This window comes from Gloeophyllum trabeum (genome assembly GCF_000344685.1).
Source record: "Gloeophyllum trabeum ATCC 11539 unplaced genomic scaffold GLOTRscaffold_00003, whole genome shotgun sequence".
Lineage (NCBI taxonomy): Eukaryota > Fungi > Basidiomycota > Agaricomycetes > Gloeophyllales > Gloeophyllaceae > Gloeophyllum > Gloeophyllum trabeum.
In genome coordinates, this window is record NW_006920412.1 from 2,858,856 (window position 1) to 2,876,589 (window position 17,734).

Genomic DNA, 17,734 nt, shown 5'->3' on the forward strand with positions numbered 1-17,734 from the left:
CCAACTGGATCCCGAGAAAACCCCATTGACGTCGACGGTCCAGTGCTGCCTACCAATATGACAGGAAGATATGGCAATATCTGCTGGGCATGTCAGCAGCCTGGTCATTTCCAATCTCATTGCCGACTCTTCTGCTGCCGCATCTGTGGACGCACTCCACCAGGGCATTATCCATCTGCCTGTCCTCAACGAACTGTTTGGGACAATGCTATCCAAGAAGCCACCGAAGAGCAAGACTACGATGATGGCACTCTTGTGGACCTGGACGGTTCGGTAACTGGTCATGCCTAGGAAGTTTGGGTAAACTTCGACCATAGGAAGGGGGTAATGTTATGATTTTCCCATGCTCATCTCATTCCATTTCCATTCCGAGCATTGCTATTGGACAGTACCTTTCTCTGAGTAGACCTTCCCATGGACGCTATCTTCTTCTCACACGTTATCTCCCTTGAGTCACCTTCTACCAATGGGCGCCCTTGTATTTCTCATTTCTCTGAGTTACGTTCTCACAGGATGGCTTACGCGTCCTTTCTTATTGTTCTCTTCTTTGGGTATTAACCCCTATACCAGTTACTATATATACTGTAGGAAAACCCATGTATTCCTTAGTTCAACCTCCTGTTGAATACAGCGATTACCTGGACTCTTGACTTGACCGTTGGCATTGGCCCGGCCAGACCTACCTTTCAGTACGCTTACTGAGGTAGTGACGACATAACTGTTGGCACGTGGCCCAGTTATCTCAAGACGACTAGTTAGGACATCGCTTCCTAACAACTTCAGACGGCCTCTCGCGGGGCTCATTGGCTAGGTAAGGACTTGTAGATGTCCGGAGGGGCATCAAAGGGCTTCGTACATTGCATGCAATGTATAATATATAGCTGTACTTAGTATAATCAGTCATTCTAGTATGTCTACAGTGGTTTGAGGAACACTCTGCCCTCCGGTAAGCCCTTTGCCGCGCGTTTGCCGATACCCGAAAAGGGCATATTTGGCGCGGACAAACAACGCGCGCGGAAACGTGATGTTCAGTTTCTTATGCAAACGACTGTAAACCGACGCATCGTTAGTCACTTAGCTACGTTACATAATTCCGGAGAAAGCTTGGACGACGAGTTGGGCCAGCCATCTCATAGCGTCACGTTATATAAGCCATATCAGATAACATCTTCACACACACCCTAGCAGAGACACTTTGGCAGTTACACTCTTTTGGGCCTAGCAAAAGATTGTATGGTAGGGATATATGAAAGATTGGCTGTTGTAAATGATTTTGGGGATCACAAAAGATTATCTTTATTGAGAATTTCGAAGCTTGTAATATATCTTTGTTGATACATTATAATTAAATCTTTTAGATTCCCTTCTGACACTGGAGGATTTGTAATCTTTAGGGCCAGGCAAAAGGTTGTATGAAAGGGAATTGCACAGGCTCTGATTGGCTGGGAATTCCCTTCTGTACAACCCCCTGCCCGGCCCTAAAGATTACAAATCCTCCAGTGTCAGAAGGGAATCTAAAAGATTTAATTATAATGTAGCAACAAAGATAATACCGCTGAAAATATATACTACAAGCTTCGAAATTCTCAATATAGATTATCTTTTGTGAGCCCCAAAATCATTTATAGTCTTTCATATATCCCTACCATACAATCTTTTGCTAGGCCCAAAAGAGTGTAACTCCCGAAGTGAGAGGATTGAGGACACGAGACAGATGGTTTTAGTGTTATCTTCCTCTGTTCATTCTGTATCCAGTGATAAATTAAAAATTGATTTGTATTACATAACATTGCACATGTGCCCTAGTAGAGGAGGAGCGAGAACGCTAAGGACGGTGGTTTAGGAGCCTGCTGCAGTACCTTACCCTCTATCCCCAGGATGCCACTTCAGACTGCCACAAGAAATGGGGAAAATTTACAGAAATTTGTATATGTTGCTACAGTAAGACGTGGAAATATTAGTGGTATCTTGCTGCTGTACAGCATGACCAGTTAGCTTCAGGCAGCCAAATGAAGTCATACAAATGCATAAAATAAGTGAGAAATTCAAGCCATTTTGCCAATGCAAGGAGAGAGGGAGAAGACCATAAACTTAATTCAAACCTGGTCCCCAACATGAACTGCATCTGATTCCAAATTCTCCATCGGGCAAGGCTTCGTCATCTGTTGTGTAAAGCCATCTTCAGCACTAATTGATTGAAAACTGTGGATTCCTACACACCATGTAATTTGCTGAGTACTCAGTTTCTGTAACCTTGGTCATCTCAATATTGACAGGATTTGGTGCAAACTGTCAGGAATGTCCTGGTCAGACTGAGGTCAAAATATCCTATCTGACAGACCTTTGGTCCACTGTGGATAGTATTAGAACCATATCCTGTCCAAAGGGAGCTGAAGGTGATGGTCTTTCCCCTTTGCATTTTTCGCAGTTGCACACGTGCATTCAATCTATGTAATAGGTCAGCCTCAAGGCACCTACCAGCTCAAGCTGAGTAGCCCTACGATGCAAGAAGGGAATTGGAGAATACTGGATAGGGGGTTAGGACACATCAATCCAATGAGAAATGTGTCTCACATTTTGCTAGGAACATGAAGATGGCCAGCCAGACAACTGAAGATGGGATGAGCAGATTGCATGACATCCAATTAGCAACACAGAGTGCTTACAGTTGCGCTTCATAGTAAGAAACTGCCAGAACATTATTGACCTGTTAGCAATGATAAAAATCATGACATCATTGCTTTAACTCACACATATAAGCATAGTAACAGCTGCCAAGCTGTAAATGACATAGTCACAGCTCAATGATCAACCTTAATGAAGCAGTTTTCTGTGTATACTCACCTTGTGAGCAGTCCTGTCTCTGAATCCAATGAAAATATGTGAAGGCCTGAATACAATGTAACTGTAGACTGACTTACGGATGGTATAAAGGACCAATTTATCCACAAGGGCCACAGTCTCCCTCATTACTGTATTTCTCTGGCGATTCAATGCATAGGAAAGTGATGAGGCAATGATCACATCATTTGCAGCCCCAACTGCAAGAATGGCTGTGAGTAACCATTGCCACTGGCTTTCATACTGAGACAGGCTCTTCATTCTGAATGCTTCTGCTGCAGCGATGACACTCCCGATGAACCTCAAGCCTGAAAGGGACCAGCAACAGATGGGCAAGTATGGGGATCCTGCTATGACCCACATCCGGTATGCAAAGAATGACTTCGTATGGATCAAGTTAAACATACGGATGAGTGAGCATAACAAGAGATCAGCTCATACCTGTACGAGAGGGCCAACAATGCCACTGAAAAGGATAGAGACACTTAAGCTGATGGGTGTCTTGACTAATCTCTCGGGGTGCCCATAATCAGTTATGGTTGTTATATAGAGGGTGTGGCACACGCAGATCGTGTGGCCTAGCTCCAGCCACCTGCGAGTTGAGGTAAATGAAGCTAGCCAGAGCCATGTGGCTCTCCACGACGTACCACACTACAGCGACCTGAGGGAGTAGCAAAACTGTAAGACAAGGGAGTGGCATCCGGTTGCACCAACTGTGAAGGTATTTCACGTACCAATATCTTCAGTACCGAGCGATCATTCGGTGCCGTCTGGTAGTACATGAACGTCTGAACAGTGACAATGCCGAATAGAAAAGTGGACAGTAAACAGCCGACTTGCAGCGCTCCTAAGGTGGCATTTGGATCGAAAGCGGCAAGCAGCGCAGCATCTGGCGTAGCAGTAGCATTCGACATGGATGAAACAGAAAGCTTCAGGCCCGTATGAGGGCTATTCGGTGCGCTGCTTTATTTATGTCCATCGATAGAGTAGTATGGAAGAAACGGCAGGCGTCGGACACGGCGTGTCCTGGTCTGATCGCAGAGATGCAATACTGTTTTTTGGATGTGGTGTGGCGTTGAGCTATGTTTGTTCATCGTGTCATTCCAAGTGTCTGATACTTGTTATAGTGATGGTGGCTCGGATACGTCGGATCTTTGCCAAGAATAATTGAGCATAACGGGTTGGGACATCCTCCGAGCAATATGGAAATGGACGTGCTTTATCAGGACCGAAGTTCTGCTACTCTAGGCAAAAGATCAGACATTCGCATGTGTACTGAGGTATACGTAGGTGTCACGGAGCCAAAGGTACCTTTCGGCGTCATTAGCATCTCAAGCTTCTTGCGTCAGAAAACCCAGCAGTCGAGGTAACATAAATGCACAGGCCTGCTGGCAACCGCCAGCGATGAGGCAAACAAACGGGACCCAGACTCGTGGAAGCCAAGATCACTGGTGTCAAATGCCGCGTGGGATCAAGAGTGTATGTAACATGCGTTTTCCCTTGAGGAGTACCCCTCCCACATTTCGTTCAAGCCAGGCTCGCAGCAGCATGAACGCCGACGGGATCATTCACAGGTCAGGCCCTGGACTCGTAGGGAATATTCTGCAACAACCCAGGGCGCAGTATTCGAAATGCGAACAAGTCAGGCAAAAGAATTTGCATGCCCGGCTCTGGGGTCCTCGGGGCTTGCTTCGCGACAGCACACTGCACCCCCCCAGGAATACGGAGAAACGGATGCAGTCTGAACGGTTGCTCAGATGTATCTATCAAACAAAGTACGATATACATTACGGGATGTATCCAAACGCAAGGAAGTGAATTGACGAGACTCACCGGAGCGGAGAAGCCACATTTCTAGGCCGCTTACAATGTATTACCTACGTAGTTCCACATTTCGGAAGCATACATCGAGCGGACGTTTCTTGCGACGATCCAGTTCTCGAGACCATATTAGCGCAAGATGCACCTGGTCAAGCATCATTTGATGCCGCAACATCTGGGGGAGCGCGTAGGGATCGACGGAGACCATTCATGCGGTCCCAGCAATTACGAGATTGCCTCTGGATGACACGATAGTTACGGCTGCAAACTACTTCACCTGGCCGGTGCGTTCAGCGGCCCGGAGTCTCCATACCCTAGGGGAAGAATGTCCGAGTTCGAAAGAGCAGCTAAAGCCTGCTTGAGGCCCACACAGGAGCATCGGGAAAAACCCGTGAATAAATCAGAAACCTACCTAACACGAGCAGGCCTTCCACCAATGACTGTTGTTGTAAGCCGGAAAACCGATTTGCGAGAACCAACGGGCCCAGACATAATCGAACCAGATCCAAGCGCCTCTCCCAATAGCGAAAGCTCTACTGGTACTGACCAACATCCCTATGTTGAAAGGAGCAGTAGTTAGATCGTTCCTTCACGCGGGAATGAATGAAGGAATCGAACCGAACTCTAGCTTGTGAAGATATCCGGGTGCATTCAGCCGCGAAGGCTTCAGATGTCTCCAACGGATGTGCGAACAGAAAAAAAGGATCATACTACATCAATGGGTCCAACGGTTCCTTTTAACGCTTTCCGTAAGCCATAGCGGGGACTTGCATGAGGCCATCTATCCAGGCATAGTATCAATCAGCGAAGTTCCATCGACGATCATCAGTGACAACGATAATGTGTCAGCTAAAGTATGAATTGCCGGATGGGTGGACTCACCCGAAGGAAGCCGCCGTTGTGAATGCGGGGATCTAGCTGCTGTAGTTATGCGCCGTCTGACTCGGGCCCGTATAACATCAATCTGTGGAGCCCTAAGCAACGATAATGCAGCCGCCAAAGTGGATGTCAAATTGCTGTAACTTGAAGGTATGACCACCATAGCTGGAACCTAGATTTGGGGCACGCCTCCGAACACCGAGTGGCACCCACTAAAGCTTTTTGTTCGGCCGGTCGCAGAATAGATTAATATGTCATTCAACGGTCTTCTGACATGACTGACTTTAATCTGACAAGTCCCGAATGCGCCTCCAAGACCACCAAAAGCTACATTCCGAGATAATCAGCTGCTGGCGAAACACATTTGTTTTCAGATCCGACCAAGATTGGACTGCTGCAACGCGAGACAACATCAGGGGTTCTCAGAGGCTCTTTTCCTTTGATGTATAGATGGTTGGTCTGCTTTCAGACATTCGGGAGCGCAGTCAGGGCTGTCCAGACAGGAATATCAATGAAGGACCATTCAGCCCTAGTTGGCGGAGCTTGCTTCCCCCTCCGTTGTGGGTTTCTGTGGGCGCTGACAGGATCCGGAACTCGATCGATATCGATTCTGCGGTCTACCGGTTATACCCGCTCCCGAGGACCCCGCGGCCGGCCACTGATATGTCCCCGAGAGCGCCGCCATTCCGAACAGGAGGCTCTGCTTCCTCGTCCAGGCTCGTTCATGGCAGGAGTCCGCTCACCGCCGCAGGAGTTGGCCTATTGGTAATGTCATCTGTAACTCTCACCGGTCACTGCAGGGAATATGCATGCCGTGCGGCAAGGTCCGGCTTGCGAACCGCAAGGTCTCCTCGGGGAGGGCCCGGGAAGCATCAGGGTATCGCAGGCGTCTTTTCGTCTGCTATGGGGGCTGCCTGTCCTCTCACGCTACCTACTCTGATGCGCCTAGAATGTGATTCACCTCCGCAGATGTCAGTCAAGTTTGGCAGCGGTCCACAAGGTACCCTTCTCTGATATTCTTCCTCGTTTCGCCTCCCTCTGCTTCTTGCACATCAGGTAGTTCGCAGTCTGCAGCGACTGGCACACGTTTCAGTACCCCGCGCTTTGCTTGTCGTTTGTCATGTCCACGACTGACTTTCTCCCGATCTTTCTGGCCGGCGCGCTGGCCTTCGGTCTCGTCGGCATCGTGTCGTACTTCCGAGCACCTGTGTATCCTCCGGGACCCAAGGGACTGCCGATACTTGGTGCAGCCTTAATACACCCCAAGACAGAGTATTGGAAGACCTACGCAGAATGGGGCAGGACCTTCGGTGAGGTCTGCGCCAGCGGTTGAAAATAAAAGCTCACCTCTTGGACAGGGATGAAAGGCATAATCTCCTTCCATGTAGTGGGTCGTAGGATGATTGTCATAAACTCCGCAAGCGTTGCGGACGAACTGCTGAACAAACGCTCCGTGATATACTCCGACAGGCCCTTCCCAGCCATGGCCGGGACTCTCATGAAGCGGGAGAAGAGCATCTTCTACATGTGCGAGTTCTCTGATCAAGGTTTCTTCTGCCGGGGTCTATGGCTCACATAGCGCAGTTCACATAACCCGCGCTTCAAGATGTACCGCAAACTCATGCATCACTCCTTCAATGGCAAGGCGTCCGAGAGCTACTGGCCCGTTTTAGAGCGAGAGGCTCGTGTAATGGTGGATAACATGCTCCGAAGTCCTGCAGATTTCACTCAGCATATACGTCGGTACGAGACACCCTATGACATATGAAGTCAAGCAGAAACCAATGGGCGTGCGCCTCACTTCCAAGTAATTCATCTGCAGTGATTATGAAGATAGCCTACGGCTACTCGATTGAAAAGGATAACGATCACTTCGTCGCTATCGCCGAGGAAGCATTGCGAGTCGGTTCTTTAGCGGGTGCTCCAGGACGATGGCTGGTCGACTCATTTCCCATATGTATGTCTCGGAGATATCGGATCATATATGTCGCTGCCACTCACTCTCAGTTATTGGTTCCACTCCCAGTGCAGTATCTCCCGGAGTGGTTCCCGGGCTGCGGCTTCAAGCGGCAGGCAAGAGAATGGGGTACGCAGCTGTACACACAATCCCTGGAGCCCCACAATTTTGTCAAGCGGGAGTTGGTGAGCGCCTACGATTCCCGATGTAGTTCGCACTCATGCAACTCAGGCGGCTGGCAGGGCTGTACCATCGTTTACGTCCACGCTCCTGCAGCCTCCCGATGGTCCTCCTGCTGATCCAGAGATGGAAGATATTATTCTCTGGACAGCCGGCGCATTGTATGCTGCGGGGGCGGATACCGTGCGTCATGACTTGCACTCGGCTGTCATTCCCATTGACCTGGATTTCAGACCGTAGCCGCTACTAAAGCGTTCGTTTTCATCATGACAACCCAGCCCGATATTCAGCAGCGTGCTCAAGAGGAGATTGATACTGTCGTGGGTAAGGAGCGCCTACCTAGCCTGCAAGACCGTGCTTCCCTTCCGTACGTGGAATGCATTTTGAAGGAGGTCTTGCGATGGGCCAGTCCGTCACCTATGGGTTTGTTTCATTGCACCGCTACGGACGACTATTTCCAAGGGTATTACATTCCGAAGAAAGCAACCGTTATCGCCAACATATGGGCTATGTTGCATGATGCGGATGTTTACCCTGAGCCCATGAGGCGAGTAGATGTGCATGACATATATTCGAAGCATATGTTCATGCATTCTTTCCCCAACAGATTTATTCCTGAACGATTTCTACCCGACAGCGGCGTCCCCATCCAACCCGACCCTTCTGAAATAGCTTTTGGTTTTGGGCGGAGAGTCTGCCCGGGTCAACACATAGCTGAAGCGTCTGTCTTCATACAGATAGCGACGGCGCTCGCCACCTTAGAGTTCCGGAAGGCGGTAGACGAGACTGGTGTTGTCCAGGAACCTGAAGTGGCATTCACGACCGCTATAACAAGGTGAGCCCTTGTCCAAGAGCTGGGCTGAGGATGAGACCGCTTACCGATGTCCTACTAGTCATATCAAGCCTTTCAAGTGCAATATCACACCTCGCTCAGATAGTGCGCGAGTACTACTTGAGCATGCTCTCGACACTGGTGTATAACCGGGTTGTACCATTCTCTGTACCCCGTAAATTCTTCCTCCCTTTGTTGTTTCCTTTCGTGACTTGAGATATGCATTCGTTCATTATGCAACTCAGTAACGTGCTGTTAGGAGCAGCCGAAGTAGCCCTCGCTGCCCTGTGCTTATGTGACGTGATCCTTTGAGCGTCCTTCCTGTCTTTGAAACTTGGACATCAGAAACGTAGGTGCTTGTTCTTTTGTAAGGTATTGGGGCCACCGCCAAGGTAAACGGCGAAGTCCGTCATGATGCCGCACCAGACTATCTCGGAAATTAGCAAGTAGAAATGGGTAGGTGTCCACCTAGAGGAGTATGACTCTGACTCTAGTCGTATGAACACGGGCAATCTCACTTAGAGCACAGGAAGTTAACCACCAGCTCCTCTCATCCTGTAACTCTCATTGAGAGCATAAGTCGACCTCAAATTCAGTCTGCAGGCGTTCACAATATGTGGGTAAGGGGCGATAACATTGTAATCTATCCTTTGGTTACGCATTCGCGGTATCTATGTGTATCTTTTCACGGGCTAGGAAAAGTTGCAAGCCGATATATTACAAACGGTTCGAGGGTGAATGAGGCCCCAGTGTGCTCGCGGCCATCGGACACCATTGATGAGGGAAACAACATGCACCTCGGCTATGTGGACATGGCTTCTAGTCAATGTGAAGATTCGCCTTGATGACGGTCAGTGAGGATATCACATAGGGAAATCGAGCGCGAACCTCTCTCGTGACTACGAAAATGTGATCAGAGATACTGCGAAGGGCAAAACCTGCTTCGCTATACGTAAAATAATCTACAGAGGACGATTTAATGCATGAGGAGCGTCATAAACAATGTAGTGCTTACATATCCACTTTCGCTTGAATATTTCTAGTTGCTCTGAGTTCAGGAACGGATACTTGACTTCCAATGCAGGTTTGATATGTGAATCGAAGTTGTTCTCGAAACGATAGCACCATTCGCGTAGAGTCCTGGCATAATCTGCAGGGCATACAATAAATTGAAAATTAGTGCTTGAGCCTCTCAGCAGGCAGACATACGAGGCCCTATGTCTTCGATCGACAGAACATTCAGATTTGCAGATGTTATGGCATCAACCAAGGTCTTCACCGACGACAGCTGCCCGCCCCTTCCCACGTATAACAATCGTATTCAATGTGCAGTTATGTTGCTCGAGGACACTTACGGGTATATGTATTTCCGGACAAAATCAACTTCGCTGAAGGATAGGGTTTTTCAGTTCGTCTACAGCAACCATGCGCCTCACTCAATACTTACGCCGAATACATGGGCCACCTTGTATCCGGAACGGTAGACATGGTAAAGACTTTGAATGAATTTTCCGGTTTCATGGCCCATGCCATCTGCTTGAACCACCCGGGCATGAACTCGATACCAACTGTAGCCATCATACTCAGTCAATTGGCAGCACGATACACAGTGAATGCACACCATGTTCCATGACACCGATAGATATCACAGCATCAAATGCGTGATGGAACGATTCAGGCATTTCACGGTAGTCCATGACATGGGCCGTGATACGGTCAGACAGGCCGGCAGCTTCGATAGTCACCTCCAACGCTTGCATTTGTTCCAGGGAGATGGTAATGACATCCACAGTCGCACCGTATGTTCCTGCTGCCTGGATCAGTCGCGAGGAGAGACGTTAAAATCCTGAAAGATTTTTATGAGGGAATGACGTACCATTATGGCGAAACTACCCCAGCCACACCTGTCCTTTTATTCAGCAGAAATACAAAGTCAGTGTATGTATACCTCACCCGATCTCTAAAACACGAGAGCCTTGGGTCAGACGCGCCCTTTGAGCGACCCGGTGTAATTTTTCGAGTTGCCCTCGCTCCAGGTCGTCTGGAGGAATAGTGCGGACATCCTTGTATGATCGTCGCGGGGGTGCAATCGGGCGTTCTTCCAGTAGATCCCCTATCGCTCCCTTTGCTTCATTGTCAAAGATAGCACAGCTGTAACTGAATGAGGAAAGGGGAAGCTGAGAATCTGGCCAGAGTTCCTATCTCAAGACCACGAGATGACGCACGTCATGTCCCACGATAGGAAGGCCGCGAAAACATCGTTGGACAAATCGTAGTGAGACCTACAGGAGCAATATGTAGTTTGTGTCCAACCAACGAAGGAATACATACGAAATATTATGCTGGCTGCCAGAGATCCAGTTTGCAAGCCGCAGATTAGATCTAAACAACGGTGATCCAGATTCATTTAGGTCAGTCGACTTGATCTTACAGGTAGCTCATAGTGCGGATCAGGGGAGACACCAGCGTTGCCATCTCGCTTATGTCCTTGCGGTTGAGCACGAATATCTACATTTAGCGTCAGAGACCGTATTGTGAGACCAGGGCATGTAGCATGCTACCTTGAATACGTTTCCGAGATTATCGACCTCGATCTCTTGAAGCATATAACCATCTAAGCTTCCGTGTTATTCAGATAAGACGGACAGACTGGAGGCAACGGACCTGCGAATCCAAAGTCGGCGTGCAGAAGAAGCCGAACCCAGAAACCCTCTTCTAATACCTTGATGCGAGCATGTAGTGAATCTGCAGAGCCCGCAATGTGCAGTGGCAATGTATATTGGTCTCCGAACTTGTACTCTTGTCCTTGCGACTCGATCACGAGCTGACCCCTTGTGATCTTCCCAAGGATGGTTAAGATGGAGGATTTAGCTGCAGCAGGAAGGCGTCACGAAAGGAAGACTGCGGAAACCAAACCCTTACCTAGAGACCGCAAAGGATTCCATCGCGCACTCGCCAAGGCCTGCTGAGAGCCATTAACCACACGATCCAAGACGGTTAGTAGTAGACTATGTCTTGAGGCATCGGACTGCGTAGTCTGAATGTAATCTGTGGTAACGGCCATTATCAGCGATAGCGGAATGGGTACTGTAAGAGACGGGCTCATGCCACAATATATATGAAGATCCCCTACAATTTGATGAGATATCTGGCCAAGATTTCTCGGTGTCGCATCAGCAGTGCCGATACTAGTGCCGATACTGAGTACTGACCACTGGCAGGACATTCGCTCAGGTGGTGATTTCCGTCAAATTGGATACCGTCAGAAGAACGTGGTGCTTGGAAGGACATCAGGAGGTCCCGTAAATAACAGGTGCCACAAAGCTATAGTATAGGGCGGGATCCGATCCTGGCTGACTTCGCCGAATCGGTGAAGTCGGCGTCGGAGCCTGACTAGGATTATCAGCCCAATGTCGCGACTCGCAACAGGTGTGTCCTGTCACAGCCTACTCGATAAACTTGCATGCAGGGACCTGTTTCTGGACAACCCTATTGCAAATGCCGCAGCTGTTATGAAGCTGTCCTTGCCCTCTTTCTATACGTTCTCATGGTGGCACTGGCTCGTGAGAAGTTCGCCAGTTTCTGGCTGTGTTCGGGGTCACCATCGATATCCCTTATACCTTGGACCGACTGTGATCTTCGAGAGCGGGGGAAGAAAAGGCCTGATACGTACTGAGTCTATTGACTGGTGTAACAGCCCGAAGACAATCATCTGAGAACCTCGTCTACCAGCTGTTTGCAGTTCGATGGTCCCACTTGTCGAAAAATCATTCTCAGTCGCACCATGTCGGAGAGAGGAATCCAAGTCCCCGAGGTGCCACAATCAGACCATCTGGACTTCTTTTCATTATTGCGACGTCCCTGGCACCATCTCCGATTCACTTCGACTGTATGTGACTTTCGAAAGTGGTGGCCTATTATGGATCTGCGAACGGCTGGAAAGTTGGAATAGACGTTCTACAAAGCCGCTGTCCAGACGGTGAGTAAGAGCTTAGTTGGAAATCAAGAGACTGGTTTCGTGATCATGTAGGTGGATTTTGGCGTTGTTTTCACCCATATCGTTTAACCACTGTGAAGCGCTCATATTGAACAATCACGGTTTCTTCCATTGTGGGCTTATCGTAGAGGCCCCCATGCGTGCCACTCCTCGCTAAGTAGGGTTCCGTGCATTCTTATAGTTCATTAGATAAACACCATTCCGTGCGGAGTGTTGTGAAGAACGAGACCAAGTTCAGTAATATCTGACTCTGCACTAAGTATCGATGTGATGGCCAACGGGCACAATACGTGAGTAATCACCATTTGTCTCGCGATTGGCCGACCCGGAGCTATGAGACTTCTAATTCAGACACTGAGCGCCGGTCCCCATTTACTCTCTAGCCCACCAGGCCTGTGATAGAGTGACAGATGCCAACCTTCGCCTGTCGCGGGTACACGTTCCGGTGAACTTCGCTCCAGGATGCTCGGCAAAGCTGCCAAGTGGTGGGCATGGGCATTGACCACACCAAGAAAGCCCATGTCTTCATTTCGACGCGCACTATGCGCAATGCTGCCTTGAAAAGGTGATCTATATATACACCGGCTCATGGCATACGCATTCTGCCGGAAGACCAATACAATACAAACGAGTCGCGGTACCATATTTATCTATCACCCTCTCCCGCCTCATATTCGCCGGGTTCTCAGCTTATAACTCATTCATATAAGTGATAGGTGGCAGATATCTTAGTCGTCCCGACTACACGCTCATAGTCTTACAGTATTCCAGCACCTGAGCGCTCGTCTATCTTCGAGGATCGAGGCGTTCAATGGTCGAATTGCTACGCGAGAGATGTGTGGTTGATCCTCGCCCTGCCTATCCTCTGCAGATTCTAGGTACCAGATACTACGTCAATCCACAGGCTACGGATGGCTACACACTTGTGTTCCTGCATGCACTCGGCATGCACAAAGAGACTTGGGAAGTTACAATTTCTTCCCTGCTCAAGATAGCATCCCAGAGAATCGCATCAGCGCAAGTTCGCGAAATCATTTCCCTCGAGATTCCAAACCATGGAGAGTCGGCAGTGTTGAACGAAGATGCGCTGAAGAAGGATTTCGATGACGACTGTAACCTCTTCAGTGTCCATACGGAGTTAGGGACTTACAAGTTTTCAGGGCACCCTAGGGAATATACGCGCGCACTTCACTTGTTCTTGACTGCCGGGCCCGACAAGGGTGCGAAGATAGATTTTTCAAAGCGAGACAAGCTGGTGGGTGTCGGCCACTCCATCGGCGTGGTTATCCTGTGAGTGCCATTAGTGTACTCAATGCTTCATTCACAACCCGCATTTGGCGCAGATTGCTCATGAGAGATCTCGAACCCCGTATCAATTTCCACTCGATCCTCGCTCTCGAATCGGGAGTGTCCCTCAAGGGCCATAAAGAAATGTGTTTATCGGCACAAATGCTGACCGCGTGGACGTGGCTACGCAGGGATACATGGCAAAGCCGAAAGAATGCACGAAAAGATCTTGCGTCCTCCCCTGTATATGACCAATGGGACCCGCGAGTACTGGATCTTTATGTAGTAGGTGTTCCGAACGGGGTAAATATATTGATGCATAACTGAAGTATACCACTCTGTAAGGCCCACGGCCTGAGGAAACACCCGGCAGCAAAGTATCCGTACCCCTACAATTTCAATGGCGTCACTACTTCTCTGTCAAGGGCTCACGAAGCCGTGAGTGCTAAAAGACTTTTGATGTGCATATTCTCTGAACTGCCGAGCAGGGCTCATATCGTAGTGAACAACTCGTTGTAGACGCTATGGATGCCTATACTGAGACCTGCAAGGATATCCCTATCCATCTTATTTGGGGAACAATCCATGATGTGGGGTAAGGAAATGCCTATCTTGATTTAGAATCATCTAAACCGCCTCCGTCACATTTCAGCACGCCCAACTTGCATGCACTATTGGAAGATAAGACTGCGGGGAGGGTCCCAGCGTCTGTCACATACGTGCAAGGCGCTGGTCATTTGGTCCGTAGCGTCATATCCTTTCTCGTCTAGGTTACACTAACCATTTGTACCAACAGTGTGTACAGCAGAAGCCGGATGATGTAGCTCAAAGCATATGCGACGTCTTATTCTCTCAGGCGGCACGGTTGTAGATGCAGTATGGACTTCCATTCAAGCTATGATCAGCTTAACTTTCATGTACTATCATCTTGCAAGCTTACGACGATCAAATGGACGAGGTAGCCATCGTAATTCCCGCGCAATATGGGCGACTGGAAGCTCAGAACACTTCAAATGCTGCTCTTCGACCGCGGCCAACTCTTCTAGCTCGTGAACGTCCGAGCCTCAGAGATCGCGGCTGTTGATCCTGGTGCGTACGTAGAGTAGCACTGGATGTACGCATCAAGGTAAAAATTGGGTGTCGGTTGATACATTGGATCTCCCGAGAACTCCGACAGTTCCAGGGCGGTATCGAGCAATGAGTACTGGACAGAGGAGGGCTACCGAGGTCACATTTATTCCTCGCGCCGTTCTACTTAAGTCGGAACCTCCAGCGTTGAAATCACATCCTACAGGGATAACATGTAGTTCGGAGAGCCTCATTAGTCCTTGGATTCACCAACTGCACGACCCAAAAAGCTCAGTTCGTATCACACCAGCTCCGTCCTCCCACGTTTCCAACGAGCTTCATAAGGCGCAACCTTCCTCGAAACATTAGTGCATCCTGCCGAGTATCAGCCACTTCCTTTAGCACGAGCAACGACAACAATGGCAGAGGCAATCGTCCTGGCTTGGCCCGGCTGTCCGCCTTCGAGGCAAATGGGCCATTGCATGCCCTCGCGACGGCTCTCTGCAGGGTGGTCCACCGACACTTCACGCCGACGGCAAGGTTATCGATTGGAGCGTACGTACAGTGACTCAGGGAGTATATCCATTCAGGGGTTTCTTGAGTAGACACGGGAGCGGCCATGAGCGCCGCGTTGGACGGGAGGACGAATATACAGTGTGTGCTTCGAATTCCATCTTGGCCCGGTCAACGAGAACAGAAGCCATTGTCGTTGTTGTGGGATTCTGTAGGACCTCGACATAGCACCATGAACCTACTACGTGCACAGCCACATGGGGTAACAGCGAAAGTGCTCGGCGACGAGGCTTCCAAGTTCCCTCTCCGAACATCCTGGCATTCTGTTGGAAAGGATTTACCGGGCGTGAGAACGGGCAAACAGAACACGGTGCCGTCACCACACGGGGATCGTTGGGCAATAATGAAATCACTTCTCCAGCAGCTCTCGACGTTGGCGGGACACGCTGGTTCCCGTTCCCAAGCTAACCCTCTGTAAATGTCATAAAGCCTTCCTTATCGTGTGTTGACAAAAGGAATCTAGGGGTGATAGCAAAGCAGCCAACGAAGACGCGAAAATAGGCTAAGAAAAGATGCTGTGGGTGGTGCAACGCGGAGTTCCATCGTCTTGTAACAAACTTGAAGTCGGGGACGGAAGTATGTTCAGGATGAACGGTAGTGCCATGACTGGTAGCAAGGCGCCCTGAAGACGCGATACGTCAGTACGATCGAAAGAACCTGCGACATCGGCAGCTAGCTTGTCACACTGAGCATGGTAGACTTTGGAACCGAAAAACATATAGTTTGGGGGATCAGGGCTGATGATCTTGCTGATGACTCGCTGGGCGAATACATCGGTGGGCATAGCGTCATCCTCTCTAGCGGACTGGAGACGACTGTGTATGTTTTGAGCAAAGCCAGTGTAAATCGATGCCGAGGGAAGCTGGTAAGAGGCGTGCTTGCGTACGATCTGGTGACACTAATCCTTGTGCTGGGTTTGTAAGCATCATGCACCGTATAGTGTGAAAGGATGAGAAAGGGGCCTCCGGGTTATGCACACCAATGCCAAAGCCTTACCAGTGCAACCGACCTGAGTCGAGCAGACGAGTGCCGATGAGTGAGTCAAGCTCGTGATTGGCTCGTTCAGAATCGAGCGGTGGAATGTTGCCGCACCCACGAAAAAGTCTAATCGGCATTTCCGAATCTCTGAGTTCAACTTTTGCCACAACCGCGCTGCTATCCAAGCATCTCCTGCTGAAAGTCCTTCGATGCTCCATCTATATCGACAAGCACTCAAATAAAATACATTTACTAGGCAATGACCCGCCAAATTCGCCTGGTCGTCTATCACAGCTGCCTGTTCGCCGCTCACTGGTCCTTCTTCGTACCTAGCATCAGGGACGCGAACGTCGGTAGCAGGCTTCACGTCACTGGCGATGTGCGGTCAGGATTCCAGCACGCCATCTCACGTAACTATGACCTGCGTCAGACAGCTCGCAGCCACACAACGTATCTGCTAGCCGACATCGATGATCAATACGTCGAGGACTATCCATCAGTTGAGGATATCCCAGAGGCGCCAGTAGAGCCCGTGTGTAAGCTTGAAGAAGTGGTTTTCTCTATCCCGGCTCCTGGGCCGAGCCTCAGACGCTCGTCTTCGGTGAGCTTTGGCCGTATCATACCCGAAAGCTCGTCTAATATGAACGGCGTTTGACCAGGGGGCCAACGTGGCGAGGGTGCAGCAGTTGAACTGCCAGGATTGGATCAAGGAATGTGTCGACGTGCTGGTTAGTCAGGGCATATTCCCGAACAGTGCCGTGGACGCACTCAAAAATGCCCCACGGAACTGAATTATCAAACTGCGTACCCTCTATGCTACCGAGAATTAAGTGAATTTGAGATATCCCTTCATGGTTATGTAAATGAGTGTGTAAACCTCAGCTCTCTGCCAGGAGGCTAGCTTTGTGGGGATTCTCTGTGCCTGCAGACTCAGGCCCAGATAACGGGTGGATACGCTATGCTCAAGAGTTAATAATTGGGCCGACATACTTGAATGGCATTTGTCTCAGCAAATCAGTTCGAGCGTTACGGGCTACAAAACACTCCAAGAGGCCCGCATATTACGAAGCAGATGATTTTGGCCGAATTCTAGACGAGATTGGACTCCTCGCATGCCAAAAATCAGTGAGAAATCGCAGTGCTCCGTGTTCCCTTAAAAGAAAGAAGATTCAGAGCAGTGAGGGTCATGGTATTGGAAACAAGGAGCTCAGACGAGAAATGCGAGAAGGAAGACTATCATTGGTTCGGCCTTAACCGAGCGGTTAGTGCGGAGATCTGCGATGTCATTCAAGTAGTAACGCTCCCACGCGCAGCTGCTCGC

The 17,734-nt window shown here is 49.4% G+C and overlaps 5 protein-coding genes across 5 annotated transcripts; 3 read left to right on the forward strand and 2 right to left on the reverse strand.

Annotated features, from left to right (window-relative positions):
- Window positions 1-2,548: 2,548 nt before the first annotated feature.
- GLOTRDRAFT_35895 (uncharacterized protein) lies at window positions 2,549-3,755 on the reverse strand (the record flags this gene model as incomplete). Its single annotated transcript, XM_007864677.1, has 4 exons — window positions 2,549-2,661; window positions 2,907-3,222; window positions 3,283-3,433; window positions 3,556-3,755. The coding sequence occupies 4 exons, from the start codon at window positions 3,753-3,755 to the stop codon at window positions 2,549-2,551; spliced, it is 780 nt and encodes a 259-aa protein (XP_007862868.1).
- A 2,906-nt stretch (window positions 3,756-6,661) lies between these two features.
- GLOTRDRAFT_120247 (cytochrome P450) lies at window positions 6,662-8,754 on the forward strand (the record flags this gene model as incomplete). The annotated part of the gene is made up of 9 exons (XM_007865545.1): window positions 6,662-6,851; window positions 6,900-7,068; window positions 7,126-7,284; window positions 7,320-7,498; window positions 7,568-7,683; window positions 7,730-7,861; window positions 7,912-8,225; window positions 8,286-8,513; window positions 8,572-8,754. The coding sequence occupies 9 exons, from the start codon at window positions 6,662-6,664 to the stop codon at window positions 8,657-8,659; spliced, it is 1,575 nt and encodes a 524-aa protein (XP_007863736.1). The 3' UTR covers window positions 8,660-8,754.
- Window positions 8,755-9,702: 948 nt separating this feature from the next.
- Window positions 9,703-10,985, reverse strand: GLOTRDRAFT_104461 (S-adenosyl-L-methionine-dependent methyltransferase; the record flags this gene model as incomplete). The annotated part of the gene is made up of 8 exons (XM_007865546.1): window positions 9,703-9,808; window positions 9,866-9,898; window positions 9,958-10,078; window positions 10,132-10,324; window positions 10,387-10,414; window positions 10,464-10,667; window positions 10,736-10,792; window positions 10,942-10,985. The coding sequence occupies 8 exons, from the start codon at window positions 10,983-10,985 to the stop codon at window positions 9,703-9,705; spliced, it is 786 nt and encodes a 261-aa protein (XP_007863737.1).
- A 2,333-nt stretch (window positions 10,986-13,318) lies between these two features.
- On the forward strand, window positions 13,319-14,665 carry GLOTRDRAFT_91961 (alpha/beta-hydrolase; the record flags this gene model as incomplete). The annotated part of the gene is made up of 6 exons (XM_007865547.1): window positions 13,319-13,797; window positions 13,851-14,079; window positions 14,140-14,232; window positions 14,283-14,389; window positions 14,447-14,534; window positions 14,591-14,665. 6 exons carry the CDS (start codon window positions 13,319-13,321, stop codon window positions 14,663-14,665), a joined length of 1,071 nt encoding a protein of 356 aa, XP_007863738.1.
- A 2,007-nt stretch (window positions 14,666-16,672) lies between these two features.
- Window positions 16,673-17,204, forward strand: GLOTRDRAFT_37345 (uncharacterized protein; the record flags this gene model as incomplete). The annotated part of the gene is made up of 2 exons (XM_007864778.1): window positions 16,673-17,014; window positions 17,073-17,204. The coding sequence occupies 2 exons, from the start codon at window positions 16,673-16,675 to the stop codon at window positions 17,202-17,204; spliced, it is 474 nt and encodes a 157-aa protein (XP_007862969.1).
- Window positions 17,205-17,734: the final 530 nt, after the last annotated feature.